Source organism: Maniola jurtina, chromosome 9 (genome assembly GCF_905333055.1).
Source record: "Maniola jurtina chromosome 9, ilManJurt1.1, whole genome shotgun sequence".
In the NCBI taxonomy this organism is placed as follows: Eukaryota; Metazoa; Arthropoda; class Insecta; order Lepidoptera; family Nymphalidae; genus Maniola; species Maniola jurtina.
This window is the reverse complement of record NC_060037.1, coordinates 2,280,013-2,296,017: the sequence shown is the minus strand read 5'-3', so window position 1 is coordinate 2,296,017 and position 16,005 is coordinate 2,280,013. Positions and strand designations below refer to the sequence as shown.

General features: G+C 39.3%; 2 protein-coding genes across 2 annotated transcripts in view; one reads left to right on the top strand and one right to left on the bottom strand.

Moving 5' to 3' along the window:
• Nucleotides 1–396: 396 nt before the first annotated feature.
• LOC123868334 (beta-1,3-glucan-binding protein-like) lies at nucleotides 397–7,539 on the bottom strand. The gene is made up of 8 exons (XM_045910811.1): nucleotides 7,216–7,539; nucleotides 6,045–6,269; nucleotides 5,094–5,335; nucleotides 4,112–4,242; nucleotides 2,750–2,916; nucleotides 1,913–2,137; nucleotides 1,042–1,184; nucleotides 397–611 (listed from the first exon to the last, which is right to left on the bottom strand). The coding sequence occupies exons 1-8, from the start codon at nucleotides 7,346–7,348 to the stop codon at nucleotides 429–431; spliced, it is 1,449 nt and encodes a 482-aa protein (XP_045766767.1). The 5' UTR covers nucleotides 7,349–7,539; the 3' UTR covers nucleotides 397–428.
• A 3,575-nt stretch (nucleotides 7,540–11,114) lies between these two features.
• Nucleotides 11,115–16,005, top strand: part of LOC123868337 (GTP-binding protein REM 1) — an 85,378-nt gene continuing 80,487 nt past the window's right edge. Inside the window, exon 1 of the mRNA XM_045910816.1 lies at nucleotides 11,115–11,560. Coding sequence (XP_045766772.1) covers nucleotides 11,137–11,560 — 424 coding nt within the window. The 5' untranslated portion in view covers nucleotides 11,115–11,136. The remainder of the gene's footprint in view (nucleotides 11,561–16,005) is intronic.

Genomic DNA, 16,005 nt, shown 5'->3' with positions numbered 1-16,005 from the left:
CAGCCACATTTTAATTTCTAGAAATTATATTTAAAAAAATCAGTTCTACTGATGCCCGCGACTTCATCCGCGTGGATTTAGGTTTTCAAAAATCTCGAGGGAACTCTTTGATTTTCCGGGATAGAAGGTTGTGTACGGTATGGTTCCCAAGCTTTCTTATCATTTAAAACCCTTTAAAAACTGTAATAGGATTTTTCTATAGGTTTTACAAAAACTTCATCGCCGGCCCACCACTGAGAACGGGTCTCCTCTCAAAATGAGAAAGGTTCTATAGTCCGCTATGCTGGCCAAGTGCGACGATTTCATACACCTTCGAGAGCATTATGGCGAACTCTCAGGCTTCACTCACCGAATAAAAATTTTTTTTTGGAAATCGGTTAAAAGGCATAGATTTTCAAATCAGTTTATTCAGAAAAACTTGAGATAAATCATATTGCATAAACGTCGATGGAGTCAACAATCAGCTCTGGTGAAGTCCAGGTCCGGAACCAGGAGTCCTGCTGCTGGTAGAACCTGTACACTGCCTTGCTGGCTCCATTGCTCCACGGCTTGTCAGGGCTGTCCGCAAAGTCGTTGATCCCACCTGCGCGCACTCCGAGGGAGATGTAGAACTGAGGGCAAAAAACTGGTCAAGTGCGAGACTCGCATACGAAAGGTTCCGTACCATCGTACAAGATATTTTAATATTTTTATGTGCACAGCAAGTTAATTACAACAGCGCCATCTATATGTGATTTGGTAAATTAATTTTTTCGTGAATACAATTTTTTTTTTTGTGATGTAACCACAAATTTTCTGCTTTCGGATTTATTCCTTTACGTATGCTGTAAGACCCACCTTTCTACCAAATTTCATGATTCTAGATCAACGGGAAGTACCCTATAGGTGACGGACACGACGGACGGACAGACGACAGAGAACAAAGTGATCCTGTAAGGGTTCCGTTTTTCCTTTTGAAGTACGAAACCCTAAAAATCGGGCAAATGTCTTCCCACACCAAGGGTTCCGCACCATCGTACAAGTAATCTCAAACCTCCTCACCAGTTGGTCAAACGGTGCAATGTGGGATCCTTTCAACCAGTTAGAAGCGTAGGGTACATCATACTGCTTGGCTGTGTAGTAGAAACCTTCGCCGGGTTTCACAGTCCCGTAGCTAACTGAATCCACGAAGACTTCGATGCTGGCTGAAAAAACAACCATGGTATTTTATAAATCTAAATATACAGGGTGTAAACTAATGATTGTAAGCTTATTTCGACATTATAAAATTATTGATCAATGTTGACCTGAATAAACTTTTATTTTTTACCTATTTGTTTATTACTTCGGAACGGCTGAACCGATTTTGACGGGATTTACACAGACAAGTAGAGGATTGACCAGGGAGTAACATAGGCTACTTTTTTTAACTGACTTTCAAAAAGGAAGTTGTGTTTTGCTACCTATGTACACCGAAATCTCCGAGATTTCTGAACCGATTTGCGTCATTTCTTTTTTAATCGATAGAGGAACTTTGCGACATTGTTTCATAAAAAATTTGGAGTCCAACTCCTCAATCCTGATGCTGCAGAGGATCTGACCAATCCACGCGGGAGAAGCTGCGGGCATCAGCTAGTCGAAAAATAAAGTCAGAAAACTAATGGTATGCGTGGTATGTACCTACCCTTTATCCATACTAATAAAGTCCATACTTACTAATAAAATGCGAAAGTGTGTCTCTGTCTATCTTTCTGCTAACTTTTTACAGCCAAACAGATTGACCGATTTTGATGAAATTTGGTACAGGGTTAATTTACATCCCGGTGCCTGGGATCAAACCCCCGTCCCCCGAATAGAAGGCGAACGTCTGAACCACTAGGCTTACAATCGCAACCGCAATCACTAATAGTTGATTTGTATACGAAAAACTTACTTGGTTTCCAAACCAAAGTGAAGTCATGGAAGTCCTTATTCCAGTTCTCGATGCTGCGATTTTCTTTGAGATGGTAGGATCTGTAAGGCTCGGCATCGGAGAGGACTGGCCCGCTGTATAACTTGTTGCTAAAGAGCGGATTTCCTCGCACAAAGGCTACACGGATGAGGCCCGACTCATAACGTTGTTTGCCGTAGACGGTGTCGCGAGGTTCGAGGTTGATTTCTGGAATTGGAATAAACTTGCTTATTTAGATTTTTTTTAAGTTAAATGACATCATCATCATCACCATCATTGTCAACCGATAGACGTCCACCGCTGGACATACTCGTAGGTCTCTTGTAGGGACATCCACACGCCACGATCTTGCGCCGCCTACATCCAGTGGCTCCCTGAGACTCGTTTGATGTTGCCTGTCCACCTAGTGGGAGGATTTTTGAACTTTTAGTTGAATACCTTTTGCAATCAACAAATGAACAAGTGTAAATCAAAAATATATAACACACTCGACAAGTGAAGGTTATAGTAAATAGAAAAGAGCTGATAACTTTCAAACGGCTGAACCAATTTTCTTGGATTATAGCTAAGAACACTCTCGATCAAGCCACCTTTCAAACAAACAAAAAAACTAAATTAAAATCGGTTTAAAATCAGTTTATCTGTCTGTGGCATCGTAGCTCCTAAACTATTAAACCGATTTTAATTTAGTTTTTTTGTTTGTTGATACACAGATACGCAGATACACAGATACGCAGATACACAGATACACACGTCAAACTTATAACACCCCTCTTTTTGGGTCGGGGGTTAATAAAAAGGGGTTAAGCAAATCTTCACCTGGTATAAGCCAGTTCCCAGCAGGCAGTTTGGCTCTCACGTCTATCCTGCCGTACTTGAAGCTAAACCGATTGCGCGTGGTGATCTTGCCACTGGTGACTGGCGGCAGGATGTTGGCGCCAGACGACTGCAAGTAACACTCTTCTGAGCCCACCTGGCCTGTGCACCTGAAAATACCATTGAAAAGGATGGTGAAATCATCTTCGTGAGCTGATTGAGACGTACAGACAAACAGTAGAAAAATTCAGTACGTCGGTTCCGGAAAACTCGCATCAATCATTAATTACAATCGAAATTGTTGTGATTGGCTGAATTTATGGTATTCTTGTTAGTAGCCAATTAGTGAGCGAGTGCATGTCGGCCATCATCATTGATCAGAGATCATTGTGATCGTCACACCGTAGAGCTATCATTTTACCATAATCGAGTCCCAGGTGTCCATCGGCATTGATTCATTTTTTATTTACGTGTTGGTCATTTTGAAATTTTTATTATTTGTTCTTATAGCGGCAATAGAAATAGACACTGTAAAAATTTCAATTCTCTGCCTATTACGGTTCATGCAATACAGCCCGCTGACAGACAGACGGGCGGACGGACCGCGGAGGCTTTCTAATAGGGTCTCATTGGCCCCTTCGGTTACACAAACTTGAAAATATCTACAGATTTTACCTTCAACATTGACATATGTATTCTATTGTTTGAGCTCGATGATAAATATGGAGAAACCGGTTAGGTAGTTGAACTTACAGTGATATTTTAACTCTCACGTTTTCCTCAAATCTAAGTGCATAGGTATAGAGACAAAATCGATTCCTATAATATTTATAAGAAAATATTATCCGGGTAGTGCTAGAGGTATGGGTAAATGTAGATTTACCCGGGATCACTTAGCATACCCGAGCTTTGCAATAGTCAAAGGCAAAGTCAGAATATAAGTTTGAGTTCGGTATTGTACCTTTATCAAAAACGGTTAAACGGGCAGGACGGACAGACAAACTCGCATACTTATAGGTAATCATCGATGTAGGTAATATTAGTTGAAACTCTAGAGTATGGATAGTATGAACTATTCTAAACTTCAAATACATTGCATTGATAGAAGCTGACAAAGCAGGTGCGACAGGCGAATGGACAGACGGACGGACTGAGTCACGTCATGGTTGTACCAATTTTAGGGTTCCGTATAGGATCACTTGCCTGCCTGTCTGTCTGTCCGTCTGTCGTTTCTATCAAGAAAACCTATATGGTACTTCCCGTTCACCTAGAGTCATGAAATTTGGAAGGTAGGCAGGGTCTTATAGCACGAGTAAAGGGGAAAATCAGTAAATCGTGAATTTGTGATTCAAAACATATACTCACGAGCTGGTCAAGTCCCATTCACCACCTATATAAACATCTCCAAAGCGCGAATCAGTTAGTTCAGGTTTTATCTTTAGGTTACCATCCTCTACTTTTATTGTGTCCTTCACATATGCGTTGAACGGGTAATCCTTTAAACAAGTGTAAATTAAAAATTTTCAACACCCCCGACAAATCATTTTCAAATAAATAATTATGTATATCTAGGCAACGTCCATCTTGACAGCTTGACATTTGTCAATTGACACTTGAATATTATGAACCTAACCGTTATCTAACCTTCTTTTCTACAAGAAAACTAGAAAAGAGCTGATAACTCTTAAACGGCTGAACCAATTTTTTTGGATTATAGCTAAGAACACTCCCGATCAAGCCACGTTTCAAAAAAAAAAAACTAAATTAAAATCGGTTCATTCGTTTAGGCGCTACGGTGCCACAGACAGATACACAGATACACAGACACACAGATACACAGATACACAGACACACAGATACACAGATACACAGATACACAGATACACACGTCAAACTTATAACACCCCTCTTTTTGGGTCGGGGGTTAAAAATACGAAATTTAGAACCACGTGAAAACTTAGCCTAGAGCTTATGACATCGGGTTCCTAGGCAGGAGACTAGACTATAAAAACAAATAGTAAAAAATTTAAAATGATCTACATGAAAATTAAAGAAAAATATATATTGTACGATGGTACGGAACCCTTCGTGTGCGAGTCCGACTCGTACTTGACCGATGTTTTAAGTAAAACTTCTTTTAGTCGTGCCTTAAGACTTCAAGGTTAGGTAATTTTTCGCACCGAAGTAACGTTTTCTCGTACGTTCTTAAAATGGCCACCACGAGTTCTCTTCTACCACGAAAAAGAAGTTTTATTCTATAAACTCTCGTGGGAGGCTTCAGCCGTGGCTAGTTACCACCCTATTGCAGTCAAGGGCTAACTTGTATCTTAATAAAAAAAAAACTTACTGGACCTCGAGGAAACTTGTACTCAGCATCCCACTGGTTCAAATCATTCAATTTTTGTTTGCTAAAGTCCTCACTGAAGATGTGAGCACCTTGGCACACTGAGCTTAGACCAAGGACTTCTGTCTCCGACTTTCGACAGCTTGGAGATTGATAAATATATGAATACGGGTCCGGTTTGGGGTCAGGTTCAGGTTTTGGCAGATTCGCTGGATCCACTGGTCTCCCGTCTTCGCTGATGAACTCTGAAAAAAGGTATTATAGATTTAACTACTACTCGGTCAAGCTAAGTTTGCACCTCGCGTCAATTACGTCATACTACGGTATGCGAACCGTACTGATGCGACAAGGCGACCGCGGGGAGGTGAGCGGGGAGGTGGGAGAGGCGCCGCATTCCAACGAGGTGCAAACTCTGCACAGCATGAGAGATAGCTGTGATAGCCCAGTGGTTAGGACGTCCGCCTCCTAATCGGAGGTTGAAGGTTCGATACCGGGCATGAACCTGTAACTTTTAGGGAGTTATGTGCATTTTAAGTATAGAAAAAGTATCTCTTGCTTTAACGGTGAAGGAAAAGATCGTGAGGAAACTGCATGCCTGAGAGTTCTGATGATTCTTTGAAGATGTTCTCAAAGGTGTGTGAAGTCTACCCATCCGCAATTGGCTAGTGTGGTAGACTATAGCCAAAAACCTTCTCACTCTTAGAAGAGGTCCGTGCTCTGTAGTGAGCCGGCGATGGGTTGACCATTATGATGCCTGAGAGATCTCCATAATATTCTTGTGTTCAAAGTTGTGTGAAGTCTGCCAATCTGCACTCGGCCCACGTGGCAGACTATGGCCTAAAGTCCTAAACCCTTCTCATCCTGTGAGAAGACTAGTGATGTAGAGGACCAACGATGTGTTGATCATGATGGAGATGAAATGGATCAAAATTTCGAGTTTGAAACGGTTCTTACCAGTAATAGTCCATTCTCCCTCCTGCCTATAAGTCAGGTCATTCTTCATAACAACTAACCAGTAGTAAAATGTGTCACCAAGTTTAATTTTAATGCCTTGGCCGTGGAAGGTCCACGGGTCCCCATTCTTTGGCTTATGTAAAGTTTGGAAGATCCGGCCAGGCTCCAGCACTCCTATTTTTTTATTAATGTTGGCATGGAACTGCAGGAGGGAGTACCCGTCATCTACAAAATAAGAGATTTTTAGAGTTCCTTACCCGGAGGGTGCTGACGGGAACCTATTACAAAGCCAGTCCAAAAGTCAAAAGTCATAATGATTTATTCAAAGTAGGTACTATTGTACTCCTTTTCATGGACAGAATTGTTATATTAATTGTATGATATAGTGGTGATAATTAATCACGTGAACAATGTTCGTACGTCCGTCCGTCTATCTATCCGTCTGTCTGTCAACGGGTTGTATCGTGTATGTAAGTTGAAATTTTCACAGTAGCAAGTAGCCGAAATTTTTCCAAAAGTAACCAACTTCAATGGAATGTGAATGAAATTCATTGAGTTTGTTCTCTTACTACCTGTCTATAGGTAGTCCTCAAGGCACTTTGCACATTCCCTGCATTCGCTTTAATAACTCACATTTTGTTTAGTTTTCGTGAGTGTTTTTCAATACGCATTATAAAATGTTAACGTGAATTATACACCCAGACTAAACCAGGAGGAAATAAATATAAATAATTATTTATCTAGCGAATTAAACCGCATTTAACACAAACTATGAAGTAGTTTATCCTTAATGTATAGTACTTATTCATACTAATATTATAATTGCGGAAGTGTGTCTGTCTGTCTGTCTGTCTGTCTGTCTGCTACGTTTTCACGGCCCAATCGCTGAACCGATTTTAATGTTTGGTACAGTCTTGGGATACATCCCGGGGAAGGACATAGGCTACTTTTTATCCCGGAAAATGACAGAGTTCCTACGGGATTTAAAAAAAAAACCGAAATCCAGCCATCCATAAATTAGTGGACCGATTTCAAAATTTCTTTTACCTTTACTTAGAGGGATTCTTCCGAATCCGTATAGGCTATATTTTATCCCGGAAAATAGAAAAAATAAATATCCACCCGTGCGAAGCCGGGGCGGGTCGCTAGTAAATAATATAGAAAAACATACCCTTGACAGATAGTCGAAAGTATCCTGGAGGGTACACCGCTTCAAACTTTGCTGGCGGCACTTTGTATGCACTAGCCTTTATAAAGCATAGAGTCACAAATGTAGCGAATATTATATGTAATTTTCCCAACATAACGCCTATGCAATGTGAACGCTCCACGCAGACTGAGGTCTGACTTCTGAGTTTTGACTTCTGAGGTTATATGATTATTGACTACCTAGGTATATGTTATCATAGTTCAACTCAAAGATACATAATATCATCTCAATAAAGTGCCGTGAGCATCCAAAAAAAATATATGGTATGGCCAATACCCGTCTTGTTTGTTCGACTTGGCCGAGGGCACTACCGGGGCCTCAGATTATGTGATCATATTTTTTCCTGTCATCATTTTCTTGTATATCCGCTATAATATTTCTATCATTTTCAATATTTCTCAAAATACTCATACCTACGAAATAATTCAAACAAAACTATAATATTATAAATGCGAAAGTGTGTCTATCTGTCTGCCTATTACCTTTATACGGCTCAACCGCTGAACTAATCTTCACAAACCGACAGACCTTTTAAGTTTACCCCGTATAGATAGTAGGGGCTTCTTCATAACGTTTGGGCGCATATAGAACCTTCACAGCTTTATATTATGACGAATTTATAATATTACCTGCTGCAGTTTACAACAATGCTACCCTTTACTTATTATTAAAGCGGAACTTACGAAAAAACCCCATGATCTTAACTAAGAGCATGCAGAGAGTTTGCATCCCGGAGATTATCGTAGGCTACAATTTATCCCGGAAAATCAAAGAGTTCTCACGGGATTTAAAAAAAAATTTTAAGCCATGCAGATGAAGTCATCTTGTATTATTTAAACTAATAATATGTGAAGCCTGTCAAGACTTATTCGATCACCGATTTTGATGAACTTTAGTACAAGGATAGCTTGCATGCGGGAGACGGGCTATAGAATTATCATTTTTTTGTCTCGGAAAATCATATAATTTCCGCAGATTTTCAAAAACCCGAATCCACGCGTACGAATTCACGGGCAACAGCTAGTAATTTAATATTTTTTTTTTATTTAGTGCGTTGTTTGTAACTTGTAGTATATTTTTCATTTTCTTATTAAATAATATCTTGCCAGGACAAAGCGGAGGTTATTTTTCTTTTTAATAAATCAAAAAATAATTATATTACTTTGAGAAACATACAACCGTAGATACGGAAGTGCTAACATATTAATAGTTATGTTCATAATATGTTACGAGTGTCATGTAGAGTGAAAAAGATGTAAAATTCGTATAATTTATTATCTTAGAAACATGGTTTGGAAATTATATGAATTACTAGATGATGGCCGCGACTTGGACAGCGTGGATTCAGGTTTAAAGAAATCCCGTGAGAACTCTTTACCTTTAGTCAAAATTGGTAAAACGGAGAATTTAAATTCAGGAACTACCTCTGTCATCTATGTACTATCTTTTATCCATTAAGAGGGCTCTCTCCGTCACTCGTTTCATACAATCGTAGTTCCGATTTCATTTGAATATTAAGCAACCAAAGTCCATGAAATTTTGCAGACATATTCTAAAAACTAATATCTATGTCTGTGGTTTTCCAGATTTCTGTTAAAATATTCGGTTTCAAAGTTACGCGGTCTTAAAAATTTTCATACAAATCATTGAGCCCCTGTAATTTTAAAACTACATATTTTTAGAAAAATCTAAAACACCACAGACACAGATATTAGTTTCTAGAATATGTCTGCAAAATTTCATGGACTTTGGTTGCTTAATATTCAAATGAAATTGGAACTACGATTGTATGAAACGAGTGGAAACGAGTGACGGAGAGAGCCCTGTTAACTGCTCCAATACCAATTTGTCATACTTTAGTTTAGTTTTAACTTTTAGTGTAACAAAAGTGCAAAATATTGTTCAGGAGTTAAAGTTGGGAAACTTTCCGGTCTTCAATAGAACTCGTTTTCTTCACTCATTAATCACGGGCCAAAACTTTGCAGATTAAAGTCCATTCAGATATAGCGATATTACAGGAACGAATTATTTAATTATTATTGGATACACTCTTTTTTCCGAATTTTTTCGCGAAAAAGCTTCGAAGTGGAAATAAACAAAACTAAAATAAAAAAACCGGCCAAGTGCGAGTCAGACTTGCGCACCGAGGATTCCGTACTAGGGTACTTTTTCTGATATTTTTAACCGACTTCCAAAAAAGGAGGAGGTTCTCAATTCGTCGGGATCTTTTTTTTTTTTTTTATTTTTTTTTTTTTTATGTATGTTCCCCGATTACTCAAATACCCCTGGACCGATTTGGAAATTTTTTTTTTGTTTGAAAGGGTATACTGTGCAGGTGGTCCCATATAAATTTGGTGAAGATCTGATGAATATCTTCGGAGATGAAGAACAGAACTCCTTAATGGATAGGAGCAAATTGCTCGCGATCAGTGTAATAGCTTAGTAAACAGTAGGGTTTTAACTGGGCACAGCATATTATAGTACAGTGGGGCCACTAAAAATTGTGAAATAAAAAAATTTCAAAAGAAAAATAAAACCGACTTCAAAAACGACAAACACTAAAAAGTAAAAATTAATTTTTGTTTAGCTACACGTGTAATGCACCTAGGTATGAAGTCGGGCGAGCTTCACTCTTGGATTTCTAATTTTGTTTTAATATGCTCGCTCGACTTCATACCTAGGTGCATTACACGTGTAGCTAAACAAAAGTTATTTTTTACTTTTTAGTGTTTGTCGTTTTTGAAGTCGGTTTTATTTTTCTTTTGAAAATTTTTTATGCACGGTAAATTAAATACTATTATGGATAAAAATAAACAAAAATCAGTTTTAAAATGTACAGGTAAGGTCCTTTCCCATGATACCCCACATAGTATAATTTTCTTACTTTGAAAATTGAAACACATTAATTTTTTTTTTGTGATGTAGCTACAACAAATTCACGGTTTTCGAATTTTTTCCTTTACTTGTGCTGCCTACCTACCTGCCGAGTTTCAAGATTCTAGGACAACAGGAAGTACCCTATAGCTTTTCTTGACAGACACGACAGACGGACAGACAGACAGACAACAAAGTGATTTTATAAGGGTTCCGTTTTGCTCCTTTGAGGTACGGAACCATAAAAAAATTACTTAACTTTCTTTCAAGATTCAATAGCAGTGCAAATGTCAAACATTAGATAAATAGGTGTTGAATAATTGAATGGAAGTTATCATTCGCTCGTTAGCGCTTGCTCGCCTTGTCTGTCACAACCTTTATCATCCGAAAAGTTCGGTGGAAGTTCGTTCTCTAGAACCAAGTATGTATGTACCTACATTTATCAGAACTGTCAACTTTTCTTTACGCCATAAACTTATTTTAGTTATAAAATGTTCCAAAAATGTTATTTTGTCATCAAATTCTACGTATCAATTAATTTGTAGGTATATAATATAATTAGTCCACGAAATATGTCTTTGAACCGTTCATAATAATAATTGTAACATAATATTAGATTCTGCCCTGCTCTACTACTCTACTTTTCAATGACACGCGCTTTTAAACGAATACTTACAATAGGTATATTTTAAATTCCACAACAAAGAAAGTAGTTTACCTAGTGTAAATAAAATATAGAAAATAGGGTTTTATTTCATCGGTGAATATGTTAGCTACCTAAATATGTTACCTATCTAGTTCATTCTTTCACATCCCACAATAATAATGCGTAAACAAAACTGCAAAACCATTGACTGCGCAAAACTACGCTAAACAGCCGCCCGCCCAAACAAAAGCTTTTACGAATTAGTGACATTTGAAAACTGCTCTAATATAAGCCCGATGCAACAAGTACCGCCCAAGCGGGGGCGGGCGGGTGAAGTTTCAGACTTCAGTACCGTCGCGACCATGGCTACGGACGGACGTACGAAGCGTTCGCAGTCGATATGCGCGCCCTCTTCCGCGAGTATGGAGGCCTTGGCTGCTCCCATGGAGACCACCCCGGCTCCGAGACGCAGGCCCGCGACCAGGTCGCAGTCCGCACGCATCACGGGCGGGCGATCAGTGCGGCACAGGAGACAGCAGCAGCAGCAACAGTTGGACAGGGAAACTAGAGCACGCTACAGCTCCGAACCACGCTTGGCGGAAGCCGAAACCCCCCCACAAGTCAGAAGGCAAGCTTCCGCACGCCGGCGGCCCCCACCAGGACAACACAGCCAACCTAGACGCTCAAACGCGTTCTTGGACGTTCCCAAAACAGCCCACCAACCAGAGGAGGAGCCAGATGAAGACTCCTACAGGCTCCGCACCTTCAATATAACACAGAAAGGAGGTCAGTGCTACACCGTTCATTCACCTTTTCGACTATATTTAAATGCGGAGTTTTTCGATTCAAAAAGTTGGCAGGCGTCCTACACAGTTTTCAGAACAGTTACAGTATTAATGCAGTGTTCCTACTTTTCCTCCCCATGATTTTAGTGAAAGAAGTATCCTGTTCAACGTATTGGACGTCTGCTGTTTCTTTTCCATTCGTGCTAAAAATCCCGGTCGTTAAATGTTATGCGCCGCCGTGAATCATTCCGTAACACCGTTTACGAGGCCAGCATAAATCAAGCGGTACAAGAACATACGTGTTTACTTTTGAGTGTAAAAATAAATCGGGGTGTTCACTTCGTGCGTCAGCCGTCGATGTGTGAGTAGCCCTTTAGGCTCGTTACGCACGACATCATCATTATCGACTGATAGACATCTATTGCTGGACTTAGTCTCTTGCAGGGACTTCCACACGCCGCGGTCTTGCGCCGCCTGAATCCAGCGGCTCCCTGCGACTCGTTTGATGTCGTATGCCCACCTAGTACGGGTTCTTCCAACGCAAGCTTTCCGGTGCGAGGTTGCCATTCTAGCACCTTGGAACCCCAACTTCTATGGTTTTTCTTTTCGAACCATGTGTCCTGTCTATTGCCACTTCAGCTTCTTAATCCTTTCAGCTATGTCGTTCTCCTACAGATGTTCTCATGTCTGATTTGACCACGTAGAAAACTCCAAGCTTAGCTCTCGCTATCGCTCGCTGAGCAACTCTGAGCTTTCTTATGAGACCCATAGTTAGCGACCATGTCTCGGATCTATGCGTCATCATTGGTAACACGCACTGTTCGAAGACACACACTCCATCTTCAAGTGTTCTTCAAGCACAACCATTTTGGACGAGAAGGCATCTCGAAGCTTTCCAAACGCTACCCAGCCCAGTTGGATTCAACATCTTTCTCGAAATTTATAATGAAGGAAACAATTATCTTTTTAATAAATAAATTTATAGTAGGTACCCGTTAGAAGCTCAGAGCTTATGGACGTTGGTACAGCACCTCCAATAAAGCTTATCCGAATACAATTACCAAAGGCAACTAACCCATTCAACAGTAAATTAATAAAGGCCCGAGCGGGAAAAGGAAGATTTAGATTATTGAATAAACTTTGAAAGATATCTAAAACTGCCAGAAGGAAGTAATTTAGAAAGAAAATTTTAATACCAACTTTTGTTAATTTACTAATTGTACCGCATTTTTAAGAAATTTTTACCTACTACTTTATCAAAAATTTAAATAAACACTACCATTCTATCTACATTTTAATTTTTGTTGTGATGTAACCACAAATTCACGGTTTTCGGATTTTTCCCCTTATTTATGCTATAAGATCTATATACCTGCTAAATTTCATGATCCTAGGTCAACGAAAAGTATCCTATAGGTTTCTTGATAGACATGACAGACAAACAGACAACGAAGTGATCCTATAATGGTTCCTTTTTTCCTTTTAAAGTACGGAACCCTAAAATACTAAAAGCTTATCTCCCAGTCAACCTAGATGTGCAACGGAGCTAGAAAAACGTTAATAGGAGTGCAATTAAATCAGATCTAGAACTATAGCAATATTTTTATGACTAGTTGGCCCACCCTGATATCGCTTGCCTAATCGGTTCAAGTGTTGGGCCCTGAAAAGCTAGCAGACAGACAGTCAGGCAGACAGACAGACACAATTTCGCATTTATAATATTAAGTATGGACGTTACAATGTTAGGACTTGCAATACAATGCACAGTAATGTAATTGACTTTGCAACTGTTTTCATCTCGGCGGATAGGTATAGGTACTTTATCTTTTTATTGCGTCTAGACAGCTGACTCTAAGTGCTAATATAAGTATTTATTTATCCCTTTGCCGTTGCATTACCAGCACTCAACAATATAAACAGTCTTATACACATTGGCCCGATGGACTCGGCCAATACACTCAGCGAACGTGTACTAGGCCATTTGACGTAGCTATGTACATTTAGGTACAACGTTAAATCAGCGCTGGCTGGCTTGCTGACTTTGTCGGTTTTCACTTTTTCTACAAAGATCAAAGAACCTTGGCGCAATTTAAGGTCGATTCACAGCAATTGCGTACACGTGACACGTGCGTAATGACGCGCGTAAAACCCATAAACAAACCGGGTAACGCTTACGTCCACGCTTTACGCAAGCGGTGTGCCATGTTTCATACAGTTCCATACATTATAACTATTAATCCTTTTAGATCTTGATCAACCCATTGCCAGCTAGTTACTGAGTACTGGTCTCCTTCGAGAATGAAAAAAGTGTGGCCATACTCTACCACACTGGCCACGATTGGCAGACTGCACACACCTTTGAGAAAGAAAACTCTTAGGCATACAGATTTCCTCTCGATGTTTTCCATCACCATTATAATGTAGCTTTCTACTGGTGAAAGAATTTAATTGGTTTAGTAGTAACCAGAGATTAGCCGTTACAAACAAACATACAAACTTTACCTCTTTATAATATTATTATAGAGTTTTTCAGGCAGAAAAAATAAGTTTTATTATTCAGCTTCACGTCCTGAAAGATTCGTCCTGACCTCTGTGACAGACGAACGACGGACTAACAGACAGACAACCGGAGGGTTGGTAGCAGGGCTCCCGTGTATCTCTTTGAATATGGAACCCTAAAAATTACCAACTCATTATAGTTAGAATCAGTAACGAGAAAAAAAGGTAGCTCTTGAGTCCGTAATTAAAAAACCATTACCAATTAAACACGAAGCTTTAAACGGGTAAAATAAATTCGTTCTTTTCTTGAATTTGTTTTTTTTTTTGTAATTTTCTCTGAATTGTGCCATTGGGCTTTATTAAGGATACAAAACTTTGCCGCTAAATAATTCCCTCTGCTTCGGGGAACACCTAAACCGACGACCTTAATAATTCTGGCTCGTAATCTAATGATATACATAATATTAAAAAAGGACCAAGTCCTGATTGACTTACTGATACTATCAGCGGTGGCCCGTTTGTTTGACGTGCGGACCTGGGATCAAATCTCCGACTTCCCGAGTAGAAGGCGGACGTCTTTACCACTAGACTATCACGTTGTTAAGTAAGTAGACCTAATTAAAGACTCGGAACTTCAAAGCAATATTCAAGTTAAAGTTAAAGCCAATATTGGTAAAAACGGCTTGGATTTCGAGCAGGAATTTCGGTCTGGTTCTTATTAAAATGAATATTAGAATTTCGAGAATTGGTAAACCAGTGGTGCTGGCTGAGTGATTAGGAATTCATGAATAAAACTAGTACCACAGTCAATAACATATCATTATTACTCAGAGTTACTCAACGAGCGATGGAGGGAGCTATGTTGAGAGTTACGTTACGTTATGTCGTGATCCAATCAGAAATGAGGAAATCCGTAGGAGAACCAGAGTAACTGTTAAAGCTCAGCGGTGGCAAAGCTGAAGTGGCAATGGGCAGAGCACATCGTCTATCTATATACATATAATAAAATTGTAGAAAAGTGGTGTTTGTACAATGGAAATATATAAAAAAAAAGTAGCAGGGGTTGTTATTATATCGATGCCGAACCCGAAATTGTAATTAAATTTTTTTTGTCTGTTTGTCTGTGTGTTTGTGCACGCTAATATCAGAAACGGCTTATTCGATTTAGATACGGTTTTCACTAATATATTGTAGTAAGCTTCACTTAACATTTAGTGTTTATTTCATGTCAATCGGTTCATAAATAAAAAAGTTATGTCAATTTAAAGAAGCCCGAAAAGTCACTATTCCACGCGAACGAAGTCGCGGGCACAGCTAGTTCGAAATAAAGCTATAGAAGTTGAGGTCCCACGGTGCTGGAATGGCGACCTTGCACCGGAAAGTGAGAGCTTTACTATGAGCTACACATTTTCTGCGCATGAAAAATTTCTTTTAAAATTGAAAATTTTAAAAAATCCTATTGTTTCAATACTCTGAGTCCTTAGATTCTCATGCACCTAATATTTCTTGTGTATCTACCAAAATGTGTGGAAATCATCTAATTTCTCCATCGCCCGTGGAGCCGAGGAGTAACTCTGAGCTTTATTGTGTGGCGCGCATTTTTCGCTCTGAGTTCTAAAATATTAATGCACTTAAATTTTTTTCTACCATAATCTTCCAAAAAGTGTGAAAAGCGGCATTTTTCTATCGTTTTCCCATCTACACCAAATCATATATAAGTATTATTTATTTCTTACGGTTAACGATATCCTAGAGCCTCTTGATCGTAAGTTCTTAATATGAGAACGCATTGAATATAAATAGTATATTTCGATGTAAAAACGTGACAACCGAGTTATTTCTGTTCAACGTTTCTGATACGAGCCGCTAAGATGTAGAACGCCCTTCCGGCGCGGGCGTCCGTGTTTCCAAGAGTTTCCTGCTATGTAATAACAACTTGAGGCAACA

Bases quoted from the DNA above. Each gene is read 5' to 3' on its own strand.
- LOC123868334 (XM_045910811.1), bottom strand. From the start codon at position 7,348: ATGTTGGGAAAATTACATATAATATTCGCTACATTTGTGACTCTATGC. The intron at 4,243-5,093 runs GTAAGTTTTTTT...ACTTGTTTAAAG, and splicing joins ACAAGTTTCCTCGAGGTCCA to GATTACCCGTTCAACGCATA. The intron at 1,185-1,912 runs GTAAGTTTTTCG...TTGTTTTTTCAG, and splicing joins CACTTTGGTTTGGAAACCAA to CCAGCATCGAAGTCTTCGTG.